General features: G+C 34.5%; 1 protein-coding gene across 3 annotated transcripts in view; it reads right to left on the minus strand.

Moving 5' to 3' along the window:
- The window catches only part of DOK6 (docking protein 6), a 224,866-nt gene that overhangs the window by 55,281 nt on the left and 150,663 nt on the right, over positions 1-18,922 (minus strand). For all 3 annotated transcript variants that reach the window (XM_087961478.1, XM_087961477.1, XM_026671864.2), the window contains exons 4-5: positions 12,573-12,692; positions 2,481-2,670 (exon numbers count right to left, since the gene is read on the minus strand). In XM_087961478.1, coding sequence (XP_087817604.1) covers positions 2,481-2,670; positions 12,573-12,692 — 310 coding nt within the window. The remainder of the gene's footprint in view (positions 1-2,480; positions 2,671-12,572; positions 12,693-18,922) is intronic.

Consider the following 18,922-nt stretch of genomic DNA (forward strand, 5'->3'; position numbering starts at 1 on the left):
ACTGAAGCCCAGAAAGACTGAGCTATTAATCAGTGTATATTGACAGCTAACGAGCCCTAAGGGGTAAAAAAAGGACACAGAAGTAAAGAAGCCTGCAGATCAAAATGAAGATTAATCTATTTAACAGTGAACAAAAAACTCCCAAGAAAGCAGATAAACTGCAGCTCAACTTGTGAAGATTTTATTCAACTCTTATCAGTTGCCTGTTTCTTTTATTCAAATCAAGGAACATTGTCTACAAAAATAAAAGTATTATCACCTTATGACTATGCTCTGTGAGCATGATTCATATTTGAAAGTTGGAAAAGAATGATAATCTTGGATATGGACCAGTTCTCTATGAATTGTTCATTTTTGTTATTCCTTCCTGCTTTAATTGATTACTTTGAGACTTTGTTTGCCACATATAAATAGTTCAGTGCACTACTTTCCTTCAGAGTAATTCTGTCTGCACATCTGTTACATTCCTAGGAGATTGAAACTCAATATAGACAGAAAACTAAGGCAACTCACAACTTAATTGGCTTGGATTAAGCACAAAATGCCGCTGATTGATCAGCTGCTTGGTATATTTGGCTACTGAACAGGAACATCCCTTTTTTTTATTTATCAGTTCCCATCTGAATAATTGGAGGAATAACACCCCAAAGTAGTGTTCCAGATTAGGAACAGCCAAAAGAAATAAGGCACAGCAGTTTAAACACCAGCTTCTGTGATCAACAGAAGTATGGTTGACAATTTAAGCTGATCCATTTTTGACGAGAAGTACAGTAAAACCTTGATTCTCCAGACCTTTATGTGGTAGATTTAATTGGATTGTACCCCCAAACAGAGGAGAAAAGTCCATACTTTCCAAAGCAGCCAGAATAATTGTCATTTGTCTTAAATGACGCAGCTGATATAAACAATGTATGATGACTTGATTGAATATCTAATATGTCAATTAATCAACTGATATTATCAAATGCCTGACATCCTTTCATGAAACCAGATTGTGTAGGATAGATTATTGAGGTAATGCATTTTGAAAATTTTATGCCAAGGCTGCTGTCAACATTTTTGCACAAATATTTAAAGCTAAATTTAGGATCTGGAGAAGAACTCTGTCACTTTTCATTGATTTAATAGAATTAATTACTGAAGAGAATACCATGCTGTTAAAGAGACATCTCAGTCAGAGTAATCTTTGGATGATTTATCTAATAAAAAAATCTTTAGTTTATTCCATGAAGATGCTTGAATCTGTATTATACAGTTGACTATAAAAATATAAAGCATCTGCTAGTTTTTTTTATTGCTTTTATCCTGCAAAATCATTTATTGCAGAAACATCATTTTGTATTATTTCAACCTAGAAGACTATTTATCTATCAAATTTGTATACTGCCATAATTCACAAGCACTCTCCCCAAGCTATACCTATTATGCACTCTTTGTCCATTTTTTCTTTGTCTTATTTTTTCCCTCTGTCCATCATGAATTAATTTATTTGATAGGTTTGTCAATCACAAATCAATAAAACAATATTCTTAAGAATTACAATGTGTCTAATAACACATTTCTGAGTTTAGGATATAAAAAAATAGAGTCAACATTTTATTAAAAACTGATATTCTGCTAATGTGTCAGAGATACATGTCATGCCCTTGGTAGAGTTGGAGGGAGAGGAGGAACAGCCGACAGGGAGTGGAAGTGTGGCTCTGGAGGTTGTGGAGGAGGCTGGGGAAGGGTAGAGGCTGGCTGGGCAGTCAGAGAAAGAACCAGGCCCATTCCCTCTGCATCCTAGGACATGCAGGGAGGAACGGAGAAGGCAACAACTTGGCTTACGAGAGAGGAAACGGCCATGATCCTCCTCATTGGTTGCAGCTGGGGAGACTAGTATATAAGAGAGACGATTACAACAGAGCATTGCCAGAAGCAAAGCGTGTGTTATTTTGGGCCGAAGTTATCTTGGTTGGCGTCCTTCCAACAGACTATGCCTTGTTATCGCCTTGAATTTGGTAATTATCCTGGTCCGTTGTGGAAATTTCATCATTGTAGTTTGTTTGATTTTTTTTATTTCACCTCTATCTGCTCATTAAGTTCGGACTGTATTGCTTTCTTTTGAAGACTATTTTTGAGTACGTTTTATCTCCAACTGAGAATTATTGAACAGTGGGGTTAAGTTGGAGGCATTAAAGGACATTTATTTATGTTTTGGATTTTGTTACATTTGTGTTACACTTCGGGTCATCACACAACATCACCAGACAAACCCAAATGCTTAAAGCCAGAATATAATGTTGCCTAACTATACTTTGTGGATTGGAAATGCAAATTCATTAAAAAACAAAAAAACAAAAACCTAAACCTACAGAAAAACAACTTTGCTGACAATATTAAAGAAACTACTCTTAAATGTGCCTCTTTTACACTGTACCATGACAAGGCTGATCTTAGCAATAACACACAATTATTTGAAAGTATGAACTGAATCTTACCTTCCAGATTCAAAAGTGAACCATGTTGAATCACGCCCATATCTTCTCAAAGAACTGAGAGGCCACATGACCAGTTTAACCTTAGCATTATGGATATCCCAGAGATAAATGTTTTCATGTGTGATCTGCATCGTACATTCACCATAGATATCTAAATTTGGTGTAGGCATAAGATATACATTGAATCGTTCTGGAAGACAGAAACAGAAACAATACAATCATAGTAAAAAGTGTGAACTGGCTTGAAATATGACCACAATTTCAAGTTTGCCTATTGACTGAAGCATTTATTAAAATAAAACTTATTTAAAGATAGGAGAGCATAATGGATTTAGAGGACCAGGTTGTATTTTATTCCTACCACTTTTGAAAGAAGAGTTGAGACCCTGTTGATGAAATAAACCTTGGTTGTTTTTTATGACCTTCATAAAATGATATAATCACTTTCCTTTTTTAGCATTATAATTTCAATTAATTCCTTTACATAGGAAGATGCACCTGTTTCCCAGTTTTAAAGAACTTGGCATATTGTAGTAACAGACTTATAATACACACTTTAAGCTTTGAAAACTACGATTAAATAAATCAAAACATTTGAATTAAACTCTCATTTTGTCAAGCATTCAGTTTCCGTGTTTTCTTTGTATAGATGAAGAGAGAAAGTTAAAACAGATTTCTCAAAAAAAAAATTTATTACATCACCTCCTAATTAATCTATCCAAAAAGTGAAAGGTAAGCAACTTTGTGTAGATAAACAAAGTGCTCTGTCCAAAGCCATTTATTTAGTCCCTTAATTTATTCTTATTGACTGGATGTGTGCCACTATATGAACTTATAATTTCAAATTATATAATACTAAAGTTCTAGATCCAAAGTGCTTTTTCAAGAGACAACTGGACTTATTTGCTTTGAACACTAAGCTGGAAATATCTATCAGAATTAATGTGAAATATTAGACACTGAACAAGAATGAAAATTTGAAAAAAGGTAGTTAATGAACAATTTCATGTACTTTAATATTTCATTGAAATATTAAAGATTTCAAGCTATGAATAAAGTTGCATATATTAATACAATATATAAATGTATTTGTCCCTCAGCCTTAATATATATTTTTGTCCCAGCCTATTTGATTTTGCTTTATTGATAAGTTCTGATGTTAATTCACTCAGTGTTACACTTTCCATATAGATGTCCATATAGATGTATTTTTCACTAATCACATTAATGATGTAGTCTACAGGGCCCATAAATAAAAAGGCCAGCTATGATTATGAGAATGTATTTTGGTTTTTTATAGTTTTCAAAATATTAATATATTGCTACCAAGTAAGGCTTCTTCCATTACTTAAGTATACTGTGAAACCACTCCAGTTTTTGTGAGGTTTTTTTTTTTAAAAAAGACTAATGCAAACACTACTTTTTAAAAAAATATAAATTGATGTGAGTACTTTCAAAATTCCTACCAAGCTTTTCATAACATAACCTGTAGATTATATTACTAAAGCTATGTGGTCCTACCATGTATGTAGATGATATTAAAGCTATTCTTGTTAATTATGGAAAGCTGGTTGAAGTATATTTTGATTAAAATATTAATTGGAATTAACATAATCCACTATTCTATTTATTTTACTATATCTGTAGACTATTGTAAGAGATTAGGAATTAACAATTTGTATAATTTTATAAAATACTTGGGTTTTGTATCTTTCTCAAAGTTAATCACAATATGTTGAATTAAGTAATTTCAAATGTTTGGATAGAGCTTCAAAAGACATAACTTGACAGTTAAAATACTACTGAGTATTTGGATAAGATTAATGTTGGGATAAGATTAATGTTGATAAAATGTGTTTTGCATCAATTTAATATACATTTTAGAGATCTAAAAAATTAGATATTTCACATACAGATTAACTTAATTAGATCTCTCTTTTTTATAGCAGCTAAAGCCTCTGGAGGTTCTTTTTTCAAAATTGCAGTCACTTTGTAAGGATTTTCAACTATATAATTGGACTTTTATTTTAATTTATTAGAATGACACATTACAATTGTTTTCCCCTTTGGGTCCATTTTAAAGGAAATATGTAAAGTCTTTGAATCTTTGCAAGCCTCAAGGACTGTGTATTCTAAACTAGGATCTTATTATAATTTGAAAAATGCTAGGCCTCTTTGGTTATTAATAGGTAAGTGGCAAGCTTTGATCCCAAATCACATATGAAGAGGGCAATGCAGAATAACTGAATTTTAAAAATAATGGAACAGATTTTCAGTTGGAATGTTTGGGCTAACAAGGGATTAATATTTTAAATCAGTTGATTCCAGAGGTGATATTCAGCAGGTTCTGACTAGTTCTGGAGAACCAGTAGTGGAAATTTTGAGTAGTTCGGAGAACCGGCAAATACCACCTCTGACTGGAGATTTTGCAGTATCCATCCCCTGCCACGCCCACCAAGCCTCACCCACAGAACCGGTAGTAAAAAAATTTTGAATCCCACCACTGGTTGATTCTTAATAGTTGGTTTAAAGCTTTCAAATCTAATTTGCTTTCAATATACACTTGACAATGTATGCAACTGAAACAGGTATTAACTAAACTGCACGGGCTAGGTGCTTTAGCATGCTGTGGGCCACTTGCAACTTTAGTTTCTTTCAGAGATGCTGCACTTTAACAGAAACTCACCAACATTTTAAAAATCATTAAAAATTCAAATGAAAGGTAGAATCAATTATTTATCTAATCTGTTGAAGTAAGAGCTGGAATAGTAAATTTTGGAAAATCAATGGATTGTTTCAGGAAAATACATTTTTAAGGAATGTTTGTTTTGAGATATGGCAAGTGTTCTTTGAGAACACTAAAACCCCTTTAAAAATTTACAAAATGTATATTAACAAACTAGATAAACTTTTCGTTGAATTCAAAATCATAAAGCAGTCGTCTGAATGGAGAATACTCTGTCAATGTTCTGTATCTTTTATTTCACAGTTGTGACTGCAATTAACTCCCACCTGGCATCTTGTTTTTTGTGAATAGTTTAATTTCAGAATGAAGTATTTCATGAACAGTCTTGCATCAAATCAAACCAATCTTTATTACAGTTTGAATCCAAGATATATAGGTTTTCCTGCCTAAGCAGGGAGTTGGACTAGAAGACCTTCAAGGTCCCTTCTGTTCTGACCCAAACCCTTGTCCAATAAAACAAACATGAACCAAAGGGAAGAGAAACCTTTTATTGATTCTTACGAATCCCCGGTTAAAAGGCTGCTGCAAACTAATTAACTTTGATAAGCATGAGCCTCGCCAAAACTGTGCGAGACTGCCAAAAATAACAGATAAGGTTACCTAGAAATATTTTACAACACAAGAGTCTTCAAATACCAACTAAGATACTGCAATGTCCATGAGGCTCGAGTTTCAAAACGTCTTTGCTTCCTGCAAAAAACGTCCAATTCACAGCTGGCACAGCTTCTTGAAGGAGGGGCTATTACCTTGCAGTCACCCGTAGTGCTGCAGCTGCTCTTTCCTGTGAGCAGCTCTGTGCGCACGCACACTTGGCACAGGCTCTTCGGAAACCTCCTCATCGGTGCTGCCAGCCCCCACAATCTCTGAAGGCAGCAGTCCACTCCCTAATGGTCCAGGCCCCACATCTGAGTCCTCGCTCTCCACAACTATCCGCACCTGCTGCCAGCTAACCACAACACCTTCCTACTCTTTTTTTCTAAAGATCTTCTAAAGATATCAATTATTATTATAACTGGGAGTGCTTTTGATATCCTTTTCCTTAGAATCTGATTCAGTAAATCAGGGGAAAATATTTCTTGCCACATTAAAATATTTAAGATTATTATTAGAAAAGATCATTTGGGAAACACAGTTTGTTCAAAATGTCAAGACACATTTGTTTCTTTTACATTGAACATCAGCGTCTTAAGGTGAGTTGTCCCTAAAAAGAAAAATTCCTGATTAGACTGAACATCAGCTGCAAAACAAAGAAATAGAATCAATAGTAATTATCCAAGAATGGAAGACAAATAAAAAGCATGCAGTGAAATTTAGAAGAATTAGAACTCCTGATTAAAAAAAAACATTCGAAATTTCATATACCAAGCTACTGGGTAAACATGACTATCACAAAAAGATCCTGCAGTAAATCATTTTATTATATTCCTCTTTTGTAACACTAATGGCATTAAACATACAAAGAAACAATAATCCTATTCCAGATCAATTCCAATTTTATCCATTGTAATCCAGAATAGAGTAAAATATACAAGAGTGGAAATAAAATAAATACAGATGTACATATCCTGACTTGCTCAAAAACCTTGATCAAGCTGAGGATGCAGTCATAAGGGGAATCCTTTATGCTATGAAGCAAAAACGTGAATATAAGAATCAGCTAAAAGGAATTAAAATGTAAAATTAATGTGAATTAATAGAAGCTGAAATAAATGGGAATAAATATGACAGCGTAGAAGAATTTATTCGATCTCATCCAGTTCACAAAGGCAGAATTCCTGAGAGGTTTTACAAAACTGGCATTGTAAAAGAGCCGATGGTAAACTATCAAACCACACTTTCAAGTATGCTCCTAATGTTTGGGAGATTTATACAAATACATATAAATTGCCAGACTAGATCTTTAGGAATTCCTGAAGGCTGGATGAATCTCTGAGGTTTGACTCCATTCATTTTCAGTACTGAATGTACGGAACCGGTCATCTTGCTATTTTTTTTTTAGCACAATGGTTGCTTTGAGTCAGCTCAGAAATTTAATTATATCTTAAAGAAAAATGCAGATAAAATTCAAATGACAGGCAAGCCATAATTTGATAGTCCGTGATAGCGAATGACATTCATAAATAAATACAATTAATAGAAGAGGGATATAAGCATAAAAAACAATATATTCTTGACAAATCTCTGCTAGGTTTAAGATTCTGATTCCATAATATGAGCTCATTCATAATAAATGAGTAATTTAATGGGATAGTTGGCAACCTAGTCATACATATTTGCAAATGAGATTTTAGGAATAATCCAAGAAATAAACTATAAAAGAACAGGCATCATCTGTTCTCCAGATGGTTTGGGCTATAATTCCCTCTCTTGCTGCCCAGGGCTGATGGAAATTGTAATTCCAAACATGAGAAATATACCTGGTTGTACAGTCTGCTTCTGTAAGAACAATACTCTTATTTAGATGACCTACCTAATCTGTGACTATTCTGCAATACGGATGAATTTGAAGAGTAATTAAACTAGAAATATGAATATGAATATAAACATAGTTATGTTAACTAACCTTGGTTAGAATAAAGCATTCTCTGAATTTATAATTACACAAAATTGAATTTGCTATAAATCAGAGGATGAAGGAAAAGTATGTCTTTTCTGTCAGTACATTATGTTATGAACAATTTTATCAGTTTTTGCAAACCTTACTTTGTTCTGTTTAAGAGCTTTATTGCACAGAACTTTTTTTTAAAATATGGATATTAGCATACGATTATTTTCCATTTCCTGATTCCTATGTACATTAAAAATAAACTGAAGGGATTTCCTTTTCCCTTTAAATATAGATGAATAACATGAATTTGCAAAAGGGTGTACTCCATTAATGATCAGACTAGTTTTGCTCTAATTTGACTGGTATGTAAAGGTAGCCACTGATAATTTATTAGTAGTTTAAATTGTGATGTGGATGGCTCCTCCTGTGCTGGATTTCAGAATGGCCATCAAAATTTAGGTTCCTCAGCAGACCTTTGGGTTAGGAAAGTGAACTATGCTTCCTGTACAGTAATGTGGAAGATAATCATAGTAAATTTTATCTCTGCAACATTGTCATCTGTGATCCTTTGACCCTATGCCAAGTAAATAATAACATTCAAGCTAATAATTAAAATAGTAGTTAAAAAGCAGACTAACTTTTGTCTGCCTCTTTGAATTATTTTGCACACGAAACTGATGAAGTGTATTAAAATCTAATCTAGTGGTTTGCTCCAGTGATTAAGCACCAAATTAGAAACTAGGAGAATGTGAGTTCTAGTCCTGCCTTAGGCGGGGAAACTGGATGGATGAGTTGGAACAATCATTCTCTCTCAACCCAACTCATTTCACAGGTTTGTGATTGTGAAAAAAACAGGAAGAATAAGGAGTAGTAGATATGTCTGTTGCCTTGAATAACTTATAAAAATAAAGGTAAAATAAAATATATACAAATCTGAAATATAATTTAAACCATGATTTTTTTTAAAGTAAATTATCTGTGATTGTGAGCTTTTTAAATACAAATCTCACTTCAGGCAAGGACACCATTTATATGTCAGAAACCCTTTTTGTAATGAAAAATTCAGTCAAATGCATCCTATCCTGTTGAATAAAAGGGAAAGCTTTTCTAACTTAAATTATTTCATTAAATAAAACCTTGCAAAACTCATTAATATTTTACCCAATCATCTGAATGTGCATTTATATTTTGTTTTTTCTTGATAAAAGTAGCAAAGCACAGCTAGGTTTCCATGAATGTTGCATTACAACTTTTGCTTTCGTGTGCAAGTAAGAAATGAGTTGGAACAATTTTTAAAAACACGTGTTTGCAAAAAAAGGAGACATTTCAATGCATTTGCTAATACTCCTGTTATAGATGGTTTATCTAGTCCTGATACCTGATTTAAATTTATTAATAAACATTTTGCATCATGTCTTGCTGTGTGTAGCAAACGTAATGCCTGCTTTTCTTTCTAGAGTTAAGGTGACAGCTAGCTTTAGCTGTGCTAATTTAAATGCAAATTTCGGCACTGGGGGATATTTATCAAAATTGCAATGTCTGGGGTAGTGAAACTAATGATTCAATTCTGCATATTACTAGAACATCCATTTTGTTCTGGTCTTGAATTTAAATGCTGCTATTAATTATGGCTACTTGGAGTCTCACAGGTGCATTATGAATGGAGATCCTGGGGATAGGGTCCTAAATAGATTTGTTTCAAAACAGTTTAATCCAAAACAATAAATATGTTTCAGTTATGTACACTGAATAAATAACTAAGATAAATAAATGTTAGCTTCTTTATTTTGAAAGTAGTCTATTGGCAATTTAAAATTTCCAATTCTAACCTGATGCATCAATTGACATTTGTGCCGATATATTCTCGGACCTGACTTGGCTCAAGAGAGTCCTACAAAAAACTCAGAAACATTTCAGCCTGCTGTCCCAAAGTTGCTTTTCCAAGAGGCAAATGGACTTTTTGGTTTTTACTTGAAAACATTTCGCTTCTCATCCAAGAAGCTTCGATGAGAAGTGAAACATCTTCAAAGAAAAAGCAGAAAGTTCAGTTGCCTCTTAGAAAAGCACCTTTGGGATAACCATGACCTGGATGACCGAGAATCTCCATAGACATTTCAGCCTGATCTTCACCAAATTATGATTTTGCTTATAGTATTAATAAAACTGGCTCAGGACCATTCTGGGAAGTCCTACACCAAATTTTCAAAAGTTCCATACTGGAATTTCAGAAACTAGAGAGTTCCATCTCTAGTCTTAGTGAAACCCATTGATATTGCTTCCTTTTCACTGCAAATTTATCCAGAAAATATTTCATAGTGATGATTATTCTTTATGTAGTAATGTCTGCATTATCAGAATAAGATAAAAACATTTGGCACCATCCTTGCCTTGTAAATTACTCATTAATCACAACTTACTTTAGTACATAGTTTTGAAGGAAGTCAAACCTCCATAATAAATCTTACTGAGGAGCTTCCGGTTTGAAGGGCTTCGGAGACAGACAGAAATCCGTGATCGTGCGCGGTTTCTGTCTGGGCTCGCCACTGGAGCGCCCCGAGCCAGCTGGTTTTGGGGCTAAGCCACCCCGTAGAGGTGGTGAAGAGGGGGGAGACCGCCAGCAGGGTCGAGGAGAGCCGCATCTCTCCTCCTCAGCTGGCCATTACTCCCTTTCCCGAAGGCGGTTGCAGCAGTGGTCAGAAATGGCCACCACAAAGAAGAACTCGACTGGAAAAGAATGTGCAGGAGGAAGATAAGAAATGAAAGTTTTGGCTGACCAGGTTAAATTGTAAAAGCAACAACCAAGGTACCCTGGAATTTAAACTTACAAAAAATAACATCGCTCCCAAAGAAGAGTCGGAAGCAGTGAAGGAAAATGAAAAGGGAAAGATTTGGCTTTTTTTCTTCTTCTCTCTCCTTCCCTATACTGACAACTAAAAGACTTAAATAAGAAATCGGAAAAATCTGCTTTGACATCAATAGGCAATTAAGCTGAAAATAAAACAAAATGCCAAAGGGATAATAAAGATTTCTGGACATTAAAAACTTTCTTTTTCATAAGCAGGAAGGGAGAGAAAAAGAATAAGGGCAGGATCTGGAAGAGGGAGGAGACTGCCTGGAATTAAAAAGAATCTAAAGTAAAACTTCAACAAGACTTCCAAAAGATACATTTTAACTGAAACTTTGCAACTAAATAGTAACCCCACTAAGAGAAAGTGAAAAAAAAGAGCAAAAAAGAAACAGCTTGCGTGTATTTGGATTATTTGGTGATCTTTGGATTTTTGGTTATTATATTTGAATGACTAAAATCAATCGGGTGGTTGTTTAAAAATTTATACAATGGCACCACTTCTAGATGAATTGAAAATGGAACTTAAAAAGTACAAAGAAGATGCACAAGAAGGGAAGGGTTCTTTTGGCTTCGTTTTTCAATTCTTAGAAATGGAGGTTTGGAACTATGAGAAACAACAAGAAAAGACTGCAAAACAAGAAGACTGGGACAAAGAAGAAGCCATCTTTAATGAACAAGTAATTCTATGTGGGGAAGAAAAAGGAAAAGGGGGAAAGAGAATGGAGAATTTAAGACTTAAAAAAACAACCAAAGAAAAGAAAAATAATTCGAAAAATAAGTATAATACTGGAAAGCAACAGAAAGGGGGAATACAGAAGAGAGAAATAGAGGTACAGAGACAAGCGGGTAAAAAGGGGAGAGAGAAGAAGAGAGGGAAGAACGAAAGGAAAAGAAGTTACAAAGGACCGGAGCAAGATATAGAGAAACAGGACCTATTTAGAGATAATGGGTGAAAATCTAACTGAAAAAGTGATTCTGTAAAGGTACATAAGATTGTATTGTTATATTAGTAATAGAAATAACTTTAGAAAATTGGAAACAATGTATGATTAAAATGAGGGATAAAATAGTGAGTGTAATTTAGTGAAATGTTTGTGAATAAAATAAGTGAAATAAAATAAATGAGAAAATTGAATTAGGAAGGAACGGGAACATTTTGATTAGTTAATGTTTTATAAAATATAAGTGAAGGGGGGGGGGAATTAACTATGGAAAGCTTATAATTGTTCCCATAGAAGTATGATATTTAATTGAAAAGTAATGTTAAAGATGTTAAGACTTTAATGAATATTAATATTAATGATAGAATTGAATTGGAATGGAATATTGTTTTAATTATATACATTTATATATTTTTTATTTTTTTAAGAATACAGTGTGTATTTTAAGAATGTACTAAGCAGAATCCGAATGGAAGTTATATATTATATTGAATGTTACAACTTTAGGGAAAAGATATAAAGGCATCATACTCCAATCAGTAATTACAGGAGAAATTTTGTTTAATGAGAAAAGATAATAGATAATTGAAACAGGACAGACAAAAATATAAATATAATGATTTGAATTGAGATGAGATAATTAAAATAAAATTGAGAAAATTAAAAGAGGGGAGAAGCTATGCAGAAAATGTAAAATAGTAATAAGATATGGAATAGAATATAAAAATGAGCATGAACCTGAATTTGTGTCTGTATGAAGAAATGTAACCCGGGATTATGCTGCTTTCAAAAAAGATGTTTTATTTGTATTTTTTTTCTTTTTGTGAAAACTCAAATAAAATTTACAAATAAATAAATAAATAAATCTTACTGAGCTTATCTGAACTGTACCCATTAGTAAAATCAACTATTTATATACAACATAAATATCCCAATAGGCCTAACCTCTACAATTTGACAAACGAGCTTCTCATTTTGAAGTATGTTAGGTAGATTACTAAACACATACCATTTTGCTCTCTTTGAACTCCTGCGGCAAGTAGATCGGGTTCACCCAGGCTTATATCATTAAGTCTAGTTCCAAGACATTCTATGCAAAGATGTTTGCACCACTCTTCTGCCTCAAGCTCTGAAAGAAAAAAAAATGCACCAGGAATGTTATTAATAGGATAATATTATTCACAGGGATTATGGAATAAATCAAGTTAGTTGTTAATGATAAATGTGAGAAGAGACTGCAAAAAAAAAAAAAAAAAAAAAAATCAAGGGGAAAAAACCTCTGGGTATCAGAAAATATATGGAAATTCCCAAGAAAAGAAGACAAGCTAAAGCCAAGAAAATAAAAGATGTTAGAAAGGAACTTAACAAAGAATTTCAGTGAGCTGTTAGAAGAAATAAGTTTCAGTGCTACAACTACATCTCCAGTGGTTTTCAAGAGTTCTCTATATTCAGGAGGTTCAGTCTCAAATTGGTATGGTAATGGAGACAAATTTGAAGCCCCATTAACTCATATGCTTTAGACATTTGTTCAATTTTTTTCCCATATTTATTGAACAGACTTAATATTGTGAATACAGTTTTAGTGAAGGAGTTAAAATGGAAGGATAAAATGATTAGAAAATTGGGATGGGAAGAATAGGAAGAACTCTGGATCAACTATGCCTGGAAAATTGCAAAGCAGATTGTTATCTGATCTTAGAAAAGGGTTTGGCCTTAGAATCGCTATATTCGATCTAGAAATAAGAGTTGCTGCATTTATTCAAGGTAGATAGGCATAAGATTACAATATTTATAAAAGAAAGGTGATTTAAAAAGAAAAGAAAAAAGACACACAGAAATATTATAGCATAAGGACATACAGTTAGTTGTTTTTAAAGGTAGTCAGGTTTCACAAAATCAATTCCATCCCCAGGTAAAACAGAATAAATATTTGGGAAATTAGGGAAATTAATTTGAATGTCTAAGAACTAAGCTGCGCCCCATGGTTTAGGGTACAGGGGAAGAGTCACCTGTGGCCACTGGGATTCTGCATTGTGCTATGGGAAATGGAACATAATCACAGACAGTTTGAATATTAGTGAAGCATCTTATGGAATGTAAATTCTTGTATTTTCCAAGAGAAGGAGAGGAAAATTCTTCATTGTTTTCCAGTATTACATAGGTAATTTGTACTGAAGCGTCCAATGGAAAGGTCATTGAAGGTAGGATGAAATACTGTCCCTCACTTAATCATTCTTAGACCTCATTATCGAACCTCTGAAGTTTCATCCAGTTTTCAGGGATGCTTTCACTTCCCACCCCATGAATTCTTGAAAACTTAATTCTTGGTCACGGAATGTAAGAGATCTTGGAAATCATCTAGTGCAACCTCCTGCCCAGTATAGGGATCCACTACTATGGAATAATATTAAAAAGACTGGTGACTGTTCCTTTTTTCCTGTTCCAATCTTCTTTGATATCATGCGTCTTTATTAGAAAATGTTTATTTTATTCAGTTACTTTTTTTGTTTCCTCAACTCATATGTCTACCCTGTTTCTCCAACAATACGGCTTCCCCCAATAGGAAGTCCCAGCATGTTTTATAGGCATGAAATGAAATTAAGCCCCTCTCCGCAAATTAAGGCCTATATTAAAACATGCGAAATGGGGGGAATGGTGGGGGGGCTTGCCGTTAGGAAGTACTTTTGTTGCACATCCAGATATGGTGCTGCCTGCGTTGATCCCGATACGAAGTGCCCCACCAACGCCGAGGTCAACATCCAAGCCGTCGCCGCCCGCCCGAAGATGCGGGGGGGGGGATTAAGTCACCCCCGAAAAGACGGCCTAGCCATTTTTTCAGGGCTCAAAAAAAAAAGACCCGGACTTATTATATGAGAAACACGGTAGGTTTCATTTTGTTACTGGATTAAACAATTCACACAAGAAAAAATAACAAATGAGTTATTGTTGGGGCCCAAACTTTAAATTTTAATATCAGATACTAGCATAAAATTTTAATTTATTTAATTTTATTATATTTAACAATACAATAACATTAAATATAACTAGTATAACTACTTTACTATTCATTTAAACATATTGAATGTACAACTCATTGCTGCAAATCAGATATAGATTTTTGTCTTCTACTTTTGAATAATTCCTTTAATCAAAGAGCTTACAGTTACTGGTCTCTTGGTACACATTCCAAATACTATGATTATAGTCAAAATATAAATCTTCCCAAAAATCTAAATCAAGTTTCCTCAAAAATGTATATAAAACTCCCCATAGTTTTCTCACCATGCAAAGCAATTATAATTGCCAAACCTTGTCTATTTTGAGAAATACTCAAAAATATTATAGCATTGATGGATCTCCTCTATCATTTCCCCAAATAGTTCAGAATACCTGGAACAAAGTTTATTGGGAGGAATCTGAAGATGCAATAAAAGCAGATGCATAAACTTGCTTCATCATGCTTTTTACCATCATGTAGTTCGAAACCCATCTCCTTACCAATGTTTGGTATTTTTCATTGTGATTTACCCACCACCGTTAATCTAAGACCTTTTCCTTTGCTTCATTTATTGGAGCTCCTTTGAAAACCGTTTTTTTCTGCTTGGCAATCTGCTTTTACTAGAGCTCAAACAGATACAAACCGGAGCTTTATTCCTTATCATTGAGATATTCTCAAGCACACTCAGGAAACCAGCAAGATCCATCAGTTTCTCTGATGGATCATTATAAAGTCCTTTGCCATTTCAGAGATCCCAATGATGACAATGTGTAGCTCGATAAAAACTGCTCTTAGATAATAAAGAATAAACCTATAAGCTGCCCAGAATCAACTTATAGCGTGGATGGACAGCATAAAAAGATAATAAGTAAATAAACACACATGTCTTCTGTATTGTTCCATCTGCTCCAAAGTGGAGATCCAGTGTGTGGAAAATTGGAAGAGGAATATTACTGAATGAAGGCATGTTACTTAATCTTGGGGAATGCATAATAATGGCAAAATTTACAGCACATATTCATAACAGAAGTTTAACCCAATTTAAGCAAGAATGGCTTCCATATAAACTATATATATTCGGCAAGCAAGGCAAATGTAAGTATTTAGAGTATGGTTTTTAACAACAAAATAAAGAATTGAAATCACAAAACGTTAAATATCTATAAATATTGTGCATTAGTTGAAATAGACCAAAGAGGAAGAAACTAATTATCTAGAAGATTTTTAGTAGTTTTTCATTTTTTTATTCTTAAATAACAAATAGTGGAGATTTTGGAATATCACTCAAGAGACTCAAATCCTTTCTCACATTGTTAAAATAATTTAATCTGCATAATGTGCTTTATGGATAATTTATCATAAACAAAATTAACACTAACTGTATCATTGCAGTAACTCCTTTATTCACTTACTGATTATTGTATTTTGTTACAAGCTATTTTTTCCCTCCTTTTGCTTGCTATTGCTCTTTTTAATGGTTAATGAATAAATTTAAGAAAAACATTAACAAGTAATATTGAGGACACGAATCTCCAGGCCACTACTTTCTTTCCTCCACCAGAAGCATTGGCACTGAAGTCCTCTTCTCCAAAGGTCAGAGAGACTCCAATACTAGCTTTGCAATGAAGCTCCAGGAGAGTCACTGCAAGTCAATGGGATGATTAGCCTATCAAAAGAATCCACAGATTGTCCCAAAAGGCCAGTTTCATCTATAGGCCTTTTCATCCAGCCATTTCCTGTGTAATGTTACCAATTATTGACATGGTTTTAAAATAACATAAATATTTGACCTCTTAGACCCAAATATGGAGTTTATGGCTTAGAAGGGATCTACACAATTGTGTGGATCACCAATCTCCTCTAACATTGTCCCCAATGTGCCTTGGCCAGACTTTCTTACACTCATTGCTAATTAAATGTGGGACCTACTCTCCTCATCTCCAGTGCCAGTACCTATTATTCCTCTTTCTGTATCATGTTCAACTTCTGCTATATGTCCATATGTGAGTTCCTGTGCTCAGTCACTCAGGCCCTGATCCTCTCACATCTGCAATGCATTCTGTGTGAGGTGACTGAAGAATATTTAGAAGCTATAGCTGGCACAATGCAGCCATGCGGGCAGTTCTTGGGGAGCACGAGGGGGGGGGCATGTCACACCACTGTTGCACAAGCTGCACTTATTGCTAGTTTGCTTTTGGGTCCAATTCAGGGTGTTGATTATTACTTTAAAGCCCTTTATGGCATGGGTCCAGGTCACATATTGTAGGAAGGCTCCTTCCCTAGAATAAAATATTCTTTATTCTTAATATTAAAAAGTAGCAGATAGAATATTTCCCCTGAAGGATAACAGGAGAGACAGCTTCTTAAAGGCAGAAAGCAGCCCTAGTCTTCCTGCTATAGGAGAGCAGCCTCAAGCAAAAACTTGAAGAGGCTAGTCTTTAGAAATGGATATTTTATATCACTCAGAAAGCTGGTCCACTATATTCATAAGCAAAGAGCAGCCAGAGATTCCAAATAAGCAACACAATAGGCAAGGAGCCAAAACTGAGAAGATTAGCTCAGACAAAGAAAAATCCTAGGATTTGCATTTCTCTTTTTGCCTGTAGAGCCAGATATGACCCCTACATGACCCCATAGGAATCTGGCAACAGCCTTTAAAATGTTAAAGGAATATTCTTGCACAGGAACAGGCACCTCTATCACAAAACCCCAAAGAATGTATAAAGCTCACCTACTCTCACCCCCATTTTGTCAGCCACCCCAGAAACATGCTGCTGTCACTAGTTTCTGCCAGATAAAGAGACCTCCTTTGCTGCAGTTTGCCTTCATTTTATTTCCAGCATCTTTCTCCCAGCTTCGAGCTGGACCATATACTTTTTTGGGCATAGAAGTGGCACTTCCAAGGACAAAAATACTGTGACCTTTAGATGTTACCAAGGGGTTCTAGGAATTTCAACTCCTCATTTTATAAATAAGTTTTAGCAAAAGTTCTTTTTATTTGTGTCTGCGATATGCAATGGGGATGGTGTTTGATGTCTTTGTCCACTCTTGCAGCTGACAACACAAACTGAGATCTTGAAGGAGGCAGAACTATGGGATTGTGGACTTGCAACATTATTTGCTTCTTAAGAAGATATTTGAAGGAAGAAGAGAGGTTCAACAAAGGCTCTGGAGATTGTGGCTGCATAGTTGATGAAGTCAGGAAATATAAATTCTATTTTCTTCTTCTTGAATCTCTTTGTCATCGATACTTTCTCAGTGCTGTGAGAAATCAATACTCTCACAATATGCTCTAACCATCCAAATCTTCTGTTCCCCAATTAGGAAGCCTTAATAACTAAGCTACAGCTACAGCTCAAGTTAAATCCTCTTTCATCCTCTTTAAATTTAAGTTTTCAAGGTTGATATTTTTGCCCTTTTAAAAATATAGTCTTAGGAAACTGAGTATACTAATTCAGATTTCAGCCACAAACATGGTTACTCAGAGATTATCAGTTTTACTTTAAAGCTGAAGAGTTAACAATGAAGCAAAAGAATGTAAGAAGAATAAAAGGCTTGTCTGAAAAGTTTGCTTTGAAATACAAGTGCAAAATAATTGTCTAAAGTTGCTCCAAATTTCAGAAAGCCAGATCAAAGTTGTCGGCCAAGTCAAAGATCAGATGCCCAAAAGTAGAATCTACACATGAATTGAAGGTCAGATGTTGTTTCAGCAAAAGAGAACCTAACTCAGAGCTTTTTCTTAAATAAGGCAGTAGCTGGCTATCACTGGTCATGACGGGTCCTTGGTCTCTCTTGTACTTGCTTGTTTGCTTGCAGACATTTCATTACCCAAACTAGATAACATAATCAATATTAGTTACCTAGTTTGGTTAATGAAATGCCTGCAAGTTCAGAAGGCACCAAAGACCCTTCGTGTTAACCCTTAACTACAAATATTCTCCTTTTTAGTATCATTAGTCAGAAAGCTTACTTTTTTGCTTAATGAAGAACCTAAGAAAATTTCAGTGTTTTGCGGTCTTTTCTTGTCCGATGTGGAAGCTAGGAGATCTTACACCATCCTCACCTGACTTTTCCAGTTGCTCAGATGATAACTGTGTTTGTTCATCCTGGTAGGATTCCCGGGTTTGTGCTCCCTGAGGCTGACATTTCAGAGATTCACCTGGAGCAGCTTCTTCAGGGCCAGATTTAGACTCAGAAACTGAGTCTTGAACATGGGCCATGACACTAAGAAGTTTAGCTGCGTATTTGGCAGTAACAGAAAAGAAACTTGCAATATTCTGGTCTTCATCATCTTCAGCTAAATGATTTTTTTTCAATTAAACCTAGTTATTCTTGTCACCTTATACATGAGTTGTAAAGCA

This window comes from Notechis scutatus, chromosome 3 (assembly GCF_049901735.1).
Source record: "Notechis scutatus isolate UNSWTSFEM ecotype Mainland chromosome 3, rNotScu1.2, whole genome shotgun sequence".
NCBI lineage: Eukaryota > Metazoa > Chordata > Lepidosauria > Squamata > Elapidae > Notechis > Notechis scutatus.